Raw genomic sequence first — 8,497 nt, forward strand, 5'->3', positions numbered from 1 at the left:
CCCGCCCACCACATATAGGGAGTAATATTCTCTAACAAATGTTAATACTAAGCACAGTACAAATTTTAAATGATAGAACAGGCTAACCACCTAACCTGCCCACACAATTATGAATTGAAAGCAGGTATTTTCAGAAAGATTTTATTAAGTGACTTACACACAGAACAGTCTAAATATGTGCAGAATGATATAATGCACATGGACATTTAGGTGCCAAGCTAGCAATACAAATATTAGTACTGGGCAATTAAAACTTACAAAACTTGGACAACCAAATCTCTGAACTTCAAGCTAATGTCTTGGGCAGTACCTTATGGTGATAGTGTGTAGACCTGCTCTAGCACAATTTGCAGAGGAGGGGCGGGGAGTCATTCTATATATATATATATATATATATATATATATATATATATATATATATATTTTCACACACTTATAAAAAGTTTTATTATAAAGAGAAATTTCTCTTCAAACAAAACGCTATAAAAGTAGATTGCTCCATTTTGGACTAGTCAAATCCATCTGCCTGCAAAGACTCACCTTTTAAACAACTGATACTTAAATTAAAAGTTTTAACTCCATAGTAGGCCAAAGCTATGGCTCTTCAAAATCTAATAAGCCACAAAGGTGTTTTTTTTAATGTGTTTATTTGTCAGAAGCAAACAAAATCCTCACAAGCCAATTGAAATCCTAACCATTTAAAAACACCCATTGTGTTAAATTTATAGATACTTTACTAAATTTTATATTTAGTCAAACCCCCACCCACCCTCTTAACCCTTTTTTGATTACCATCTATTCGTGTTGCATCCTTCCCAGGAGATGGCTCCAGCGTGCCTCTGGCCTCCTCTTTGCTCAAAAAAAAACAAAAAAAAAAACACACAAGAGGGGGGAGGGAGGAATGCACCTCCTTCTTGCATCCTAAGCGCTCCACTTGTTAGAAAAAAGGGGGAAAAAAAATAATAAATCTAGACAATAGCCAATTGGAAAAAAAAAATCCACATGAATGCGGTTTAGATGGGGCAGGAATCCACTCCTATGTTCTTGTTATCTGATCCCGCTCCATGAATCCTGGTAATTCATCCTCCCTATCCTATTCACTCCTTCCTATGATTTGAATCCAATGATCCAGCTCCAGGATTGGGATCCAGTGAGCCCTCTCCAATCCAAACCTTTATAACCAGCAAAACCAAAAAAAGAGGCAGAGTTAGATAGTATCAACATAGGTTTCTGGGAACTGATCAGTTATGTGTGCAGTCTTAAAATTGTTGTTGTTTTTTTTTTTTTTTTAAAAGGAACAAAAAAAAAAAAAAAAAGAAAATGATATGCACAGATAACAACTCCATTTCCCCAAACAAATCTATTATCTTGTGTGGCATTTGTTAAAAACCCAACTGGAATATTTGGCATAACCTGAATGAAAAGAATATGCTGCACGGGGACTATGTTTATTACAAAGAAAAAAAAAAAAAAAAAAAAAGGAGGAAGGATCAGCAACATTTCAAGTTCACAATTAGTTCTAAAAAAAAAAAATTATACTTGCCAACACTTAAAAGACATTGTTAGCAATTTATAGAAATGGGCATAGAAAACATTTCCTGTGACTGTTTAGGCAGCCTATGACGAAAGATTTATATGAAAAACTACCTATAATACAGGAAATCTGGAATAGCCAGACACATTTACCCACTAAGTCTTTTACAAGTGTTGACAAAAAAAAAATAAAAAATGTGTAGAGATGGACTTGTCAGTTACACACCATGGGGTAATTCATTTTGGGGGCTGAACATTCCAGGAGGTAATGTTATTTATTAACTAGGAACCAGTATCATGATTAGGTGGTACCTCTCATGTCACCAATTTCTAGCAAACTGATAGGCTAAATACTGGCACATGCTCACAAAATAGATGCCTCCATCACTAACACTTAACATGTTGCTGTTCCCTGTTTAGGGGCAGTCCAGCTTAAAATCAAAGTCAACCAAGTGCACTGATCAATATAATGTCATGCATAGGTTTGATCAACACGAAATGAAAAAAAATAAAAGATCTGCTCTATAATGTAGCATTAGCAGCTCTTAGGGAAAGAAATAAAAAACTGTTCCATCATTTTTCAGTATAAACCACTAATGCAAATTTAAGGTCTGTTATAACCTTGTCAGTCACAAAATGAGCATAGTCACTGAAGTTGGGTGGGAACATTAACTGGACCAGCTGGCAGCTTACGATACAAATTGAAACCGCTAAACCTACTTTTATGTCATGGCTACATACACATGTAAAGGTAGTAGGTTGGTCGCAAAACTAGAAAAATAAGTTACCTGAAACAGTTGGGTTTGTAGTTCACATTTTTACAATATAAAAAAAAAACAAAAAAAAAACACAGAAGCAATGTTTACCAGTCAGAGGACATGCAGAGTTAGCAGTATTGATATTATGCTCTAGACAGGTTGAGGTCCACAAAACAAGTGTATTGTGGTGGACAATTTCTTATTAGCTCATGATTAAAGTTATGAGTACTAAAGCAACACCTCAGGTCACCCGGATGATTCTATAGAACCACAGCATAAATTCAATACTGCCAATTTTGTCTCACAATAACACTTGGAGTCATACCATGGCCTCCATATTTGATCTGATCCTCCTCAAGCCTCCATTTGACAATCCTAAAATGATTGAAATGTCCTCCATAATCCTTTAATCCATCTCTTCAGATATGTCTACAGAAAGACACATGAAAAGGCAAGGTAAAATAAGATTTCCCCACAAAGAAAAAAAAAAAAGTTAAGATATCATAACCAACCAAATCCCCACTGCCATAACCATTGCAACCACCACCAACGCTGGTGCTTCAGAAAAGTGGCTAGCTAACTTGTAATCTCCCTGCAACAGTCAATATACACTTTCAAGCATGGAGTAATTGAGCAGGAGTATGTAGGCATAATGATTATCCTGACTATTCTACACAAAAGGGTTAACACTTCAATTTTTTTAATAAAACATTTTTAAAAAAAAAGAAAAAAAAAAAAAAAAAAAAAGGTACGGAATCAAGAAATCGTATACAATGAGGGTCTACAAAAAAGCATCAATCAACTATTCATGTACGAGAACGAGATCTGCTGTGGCGGGGAGAATAGCGCGGGGATCCTCGGCTTCTTCTTGGAGAGTAGCTGCGGCTGCGACTGTTGCTTCTACTACGGCTTCTGCTACGACTACGACTGCGAGAACGTGATCTTCCATAGCTTGGGCTTCTTGGGCCATCGACTTTTACACGAATGTAGGCAGTTTCTCCCTATTAAACAGATAGAACCTGGGATTGAACAAACCAAGCTTAACCATTTATGTATTTCAGGCAAGATGAACTCTACACTTGAATGTAGATGATGGAAGTCCATGTTCTGGTTAGCTATTTTTACGCTTACCTGTCAACCCATAAACTTTATATCCTAATAAAACCCATGAAGCAAATTGAATAAATCAGAGAAATATACCTACCTCATGAGACCTAAATTTTGTGTTATCCAGTTTCCGTACAGCATAGGTCATATCTTCTTTTCGCACAAATTCCACGACACCAGTACCATCTCGGAAGACATCGGCATAACATACATCACCTGCTTCACGCATGTGATCCTTTAAATCTTGCCAGCTTCCACTTGGAGGCAACCCTGAAAAGAAACCGCTGTAGTTAATGGAACAGCTAGGCCATTAGGCTGCACTATAAAATAGAACAAGCAGTAATTTCAATAGCCTCTAAACAGAAGAGAAGACAAAAACCCATAATCAATGTTACATTCTAAACCACAATTCATTTATGTAGTTGCTGTAAATTTTGATTCTAATTTGATTTTGGAGGCTAGTTTAGTTATATCTAAATATTGTGTAGTACCCATTGTGAGTTGTGTTGCTGATGGCTAAATTTGCTCTCTAGTTACCACAAATCAATTGTAATATTCTGAAGGAAATTGTTGATTAGATTAAATATGTATTATTTAGCTAAATGTACACACTAAATGGTTACATTTGGAATTTCATAAAAATATCAGTTTGCATTAAGATCTCTTACTAGACATTGGTCAGTAGGTATGGTTTTCAACATGAGATTTATGAAAGCTCACAGTGGACAGTCTTTGTTTATACTGCTCTGCTGAAGTTCCCCGTAACATTAGACAATTACATTCTACGAATACATTTTAATAAAGTATGAATTCCACTTTAATATATATTCCTGTTGATAAAAAAAACAATGCAACAAAATATAATAATATGTTTACATGCATTGATTTATTCTAGCAAAACAGCATTATCATTTTTGTTTATGTGAAATTAAGGCCTTTTAAGCAGATATTTACACTGTGGAGTGTTTTCTACTCGTTCCAAGTGGGAAGATGGCTATATCTTTTTTTATTTACGTGGGGTGATAACATTTTAGGCATGGATATTTACACAGAGTGTGTTCTATGAGCCCGATTCATTACGGCACGCATTCCAAGTATCTCACTCTCAGAAATTGACACCTGTATTTAGGCTTTGCATGCGCCCGAATTCTCAAACCACAGATCTCGAGGTCCATGGCCTGTTGAATTTGGGCAGAGGGCTGCTGTAGTCAGTGGGTCGAACGGCTCTTTACTTCACAAGAAATAGATTGAAAAAAAAGTTTTTGATGTCTCGCTCTGGGAAGCATGGGAAGGATGTTCCCCTCTAACAGCATGGGATATCCCCATACAGTATATAAATAGATTTCGCATCTGTGTATATTTCATTCTGTGGCAGATGGTCTCCCTTAGAAGACTATAGTGCGACCGTTGTAAAGAGTGTCTTGTTCTGTTAAGCTGGACCCTGCTGATATAGTTTGGGGTCGTTGTGACTGAAGAATGAATATTGTTTTTAAGCATGTCTTTTGGGGGGACAGCAAGAGGACCTTTGAAATATTTTGGTATGGTTTTTCTTCCAAGCCTATTGGAGTAAAAGCTTATAAGATTGGATCCCATAAAGATGAAGGCATCAGATGGTAAGTATATGGAGTTTTATTATTTTTAATAAATATATGTGGTTATAAGGAGGGTGGCGTTCTTTATTTAGGGGTTTTATTATTTTTGTTAAAGTAATGTGGTTTGAAAGAGGGTTGTCCACTTTATTTTTGTGGCACCACATGGCTCAGCAACCCCCTTGGTGACAGGACATGCTGGTACTTGTGGTCCTCCAAGTGCCAACATGCCCTGACTGCCATAGGTATGCTGGTGCTCGTAGTTCTAAGAGCACCAGCATGCCCAATCTGTCTATTGCAGCTAAGGCTGGGACTTGTAGTTCCCAACTAAAATGCTGTTTTACACTCTCCTTTATACCACTTTATCACCCTACACCCACCACCCCAGGGGTGCAGGAAGAGCCCATAGTGCCTTTAGCACGGGGCTGGGTCTCGCTAAGGGAGAAACCCACACAATTTTTTTGCAGACCCACTCTATAGAGAATCCAGCCCCGTGCTGAACAGCCCGGGATTGGTTTGACATTATGGCAGGAGGATCTCTGCTATGGTGCAACAACCTCGGCTAGTTGGTCTAGCTTGGGTGAAAATGGGGGAACACCGGGCATGTCCCGTCCCCCCCCCACTTTCAAGGAAACTAGCACTAGGCTTAATTGCATTAGGAAGGAGGAAACCCAAACTTTTTTTTTTATTCTACATAAAGATCCAGTGGATCAGGCGACTGTAATGCCAATCGATCCACAGGGTCAGCAAGCACTGACAGGTATAAATGTAACTGCAGTGCCCACGTACTACAGAAGACCTGCGACAAAATTCAGCAGGCCATGGATCGTGAGATCTGTGGCTTGATTAATTCCGGCATGCCCTAAATGAATCAGGCCCATAGAAACCAGTCTAGTGGACATATCTACACTTAAATTGTGTTCATCCTACGTAACTGTAAAAGCTTTTATTTTTTTATACAACTTACAAATATTATATCACTACAGTATAATATTACACTAAGGGTTGTAATAAATACAGATCATCCTACCTAAATGTAAAAGCTTTTCAGGGAGAGTGTGGAGGGGGGAAGGGGCATATCAGCAGTATATGGAATGTGTATTCCATCACAAAAATTAAAGAGCAGCTATTTAAATTTCCAACCCTCTTCCCAAAACAGGAACAGCCGCCCTCAATACATTACAATACTGCCAAGTTTGTCTCACCGATCTCATACAAAACAGGAAATGTACTTTTAAATAGACATTAAACAATGTATACGTTGGCGTTATTAATTGGCTAGTACATAGCGTTCATTTTGACTTAGCAGTCGGTTTTAAGCGGGATATTTGTCACTACTAACGTTTTATAGTGTAAAAAAAAAAATAATAAAAAAAAAAACTACCACGCTTACCTGACACCACTACTCTGTACTCCGAGCGTCTGGATGGAGGCCCGTATCTTCCACGTGGTGCACCACCGCCGCCGCCACCTCCGCCACCACCACCTCCGCCTCCTCCACCACCACCACCACCTCCTCCTCCTCTACCTCCTGCCCCTCTGCCACTCCGTGGGAACTCAACACGTAAGCGATAGCCATCATAATCATAGCCATCTCTTCCATACACTGCATCTTCTGCGTCCCTAGAGAACAATAATACGGGGAACAGTTGAAACGTGCTCGTCCGCAGATTTATTCTCCATAATTAAAAGCAAATTTCAAGTGTGCAAGCGTTGGCAATATATCAATTTACTATAAATTAATAAAATTACACGTTATTACAACAGATCGACGAAACGGATGAAAATAGCACTGCAATCGCGTAACGAGACAAAAGCGGTTTGAAAACAAAGGGCCCAGCATGCGTCTGGAAAGCGCTAAGGAACCACTAGGGGGCGGCTGCGTAGGATAGTAGATGTACATCTGCCAATGGCTGGACATCCATCCCTTCAACCACCAACAAAACATAGCACGTAGTACATGTATAGCGGCTCACCTACCGATGTCTGTAGCTTCGGGAAAGGTGAAGAAAAATAAAATATACAAGTGCGCCCATTCCGGTGCTGTAAGCATGGGAAATATTAAGAAAGTCTTCCCTTGGGTGGAGACAGTGCCTGAGCTTATTATAAACACTCATTCTCACCATAAACACATCAAACGATCAATTAATTACCTAGGATCCTCAAACTCTACAAATGCGAAGGGTGGCCCTCCTCTGCGGTTTTTGAGGTCTATGTCTCGGATAGCGCCATACTTATAGAAAACGTCCTCTATGTCCTTGGTGCGGATGTCGGGAGGCAGATTACCCACGTAGATGCGGCAATCGTTGTTGCCCGCCGGCCCCCTGATCACGCCACCTCCTGACATCTCCAGCTTGAAGGCTTTAAATGAAACGCGTTGGGAGAGAAAAGAAAGTCTGACGAGGTAGAAGCAAATACTTCTTCCCGATGGTCAACTAGCGAATGAGCTGCACAAAATGGCGGAAGCTTTAAGCTCTCCTTCGAACACCGCCTCGCGCACTAATACCGATTCTGTTCAGAATGCTTGTAACCTTCCGCGAAACCACTGCGTACTATCTATCTGTGCTTTACACAGTAGGGAGGATACTGAAGCTGCCCGCGAAACTAAGAGAGGGGTTTGCTATTCATTGAATATTTTATACTGGAGATCTGAGTTCTCTATTGTGTTCACACACACGAATGGGTGGGAGCAATGCCGAGATGCTTATGACGTGGAACATCGGTGGGTTCAATCCGTGTTCGGATTGGCGGGAGAATTATTTGAAAGCACAAGTAATTCACAGAATGCTTTGCGTTCGGACGCCGTTGCTTTGATCTTTGTTATTTGTAAACAACTGAACGCGGTTATTATGTGTGTTTCTCACTTCAAAATTAGCTAATATTCCGCTTTTAGTAGATTTTTTACATCCATGACAATATAACTTTAATTGTAATTTTTTTTTAGTAATACCCAGATTTGATATAAATTATAAATACCTGGTCTTTAAAAACTTAATCTGCTAAATGTAAAACATACCGGAATAGAGTATAAATTGTAATTTACAACTAAACAGAATATGAACATTATACGGAGAAGTCCATGGGGCATGGACTGATGTTAATGGCTAAATATTCTCTATAAAGCTTGTGAAATATGTAAGTGCTATATCAAAACTTAATAAAAAAATAAAACCATTAGTACAAAATAAATGACACTTAACCAACATGATGTAATATTAACTGAAAGACTGAAATATGTGGAATTTCCACAAATATTTACAGTGTAAATCTTGTTTACTTGCTAATATACTGTATTATACATATCTTGTTATTGAGATATATAGTTTATGATTTAGTATGTATATGTGTAATATGTAAACAAATTATTTCAAAGCATATAACCTGATTATTGTTACTGAGCGGGAGCCATATTAAAGACATAATAGGAGGAATTCAATTGGCCGGGTTACTGTAAAAAGTAACGCGGCCTGTGCACTATTGCTGATATTACGGTAATAGTGTGCATAATTA

The 8,497-nt window shown here is 38.5% G+C and overlaps 1 protein-coding gene across 2 annotated transcripts; it reads right to left on the reverse strand.

Annotated features, from left to right (window-relative positions):
* Positions 1-942: 942 nt before the first annotated feature.
* On the reverse strand, positions 943-7,599 carry SRSF1 (serine and arginine rich splicing factor 1). Of its 2 annotated transcripts, XR_012688101.1 has the most exons (5): positions 7,141-7,599; positions 6,381-6,610; positions 3,496-3,668; positions 2,617-2,720; positions 943-1,172 (listed from the first exon to the last, which is right to left on the reverse strand). XR_012688101.1 is itself a non-coding variant. In XM_075195571.1 (4 exons), the coding sequence occupies exons 1-4, from the start codon at positions 7,332-7,334 to the stop codon at positions 3,098-3,100; spliced, it is 792 nt and encodes a 263-aa protein (XP_075051672.1). In that variant the 5' UTR covers positions 7,335-7,599; the 3' UTR covers positions 3,018-3,097. The 2 variants fall into 2 exon arrangements, 1 of the variants encoding a protein (XP_075051672.1); XM_075195571.1 differs by lacking the exons at positions 943-1,172; positions 2,617-2,720 and adding an exon at positions 3,018-3,292.
* Between the last annotated feature and the right edge of the window lie 898 nt (positions 7,600-8,497).

This window comes from Mixophyes fleayi, chromosome 2, assembly GCF_038048845.1.
Source record: "Mixophyes fleayi isolate aMixFle1 chromosome 2, aMixFle1.hap1, whole genome shotgun sequence".
Taxonomy (NCBI): Eukaryota; Metazoa; Chordata; class Amphibia; order Anura; family Limnodynastidae; genus Mixophyes; species Mixophyes fleayi.

Coding starts and splice junctions, on each gene's coding strand:
- SRSF1 (XM_075195571.1), bottom strand. CDS start 7,334: ATGTCAGGAGGTGGCGTGATCAGGGGGCCGGCGGGCAACAACGATTGC. Junction 6,611..7,140: donor GTAGAGTTTGAGGATCCTAG/GTAATTAATTGA, acceptor ATTGTTCTCTAG/GGACGCAGAAGATGCAGTGT. Junction 3,293..3,495: donor CAAAATTTAGGTCTCATGAG/GTAGGTATATTT, acceptor TCTGTTTAATAG/GGAGAAACTGCCTACATTCG.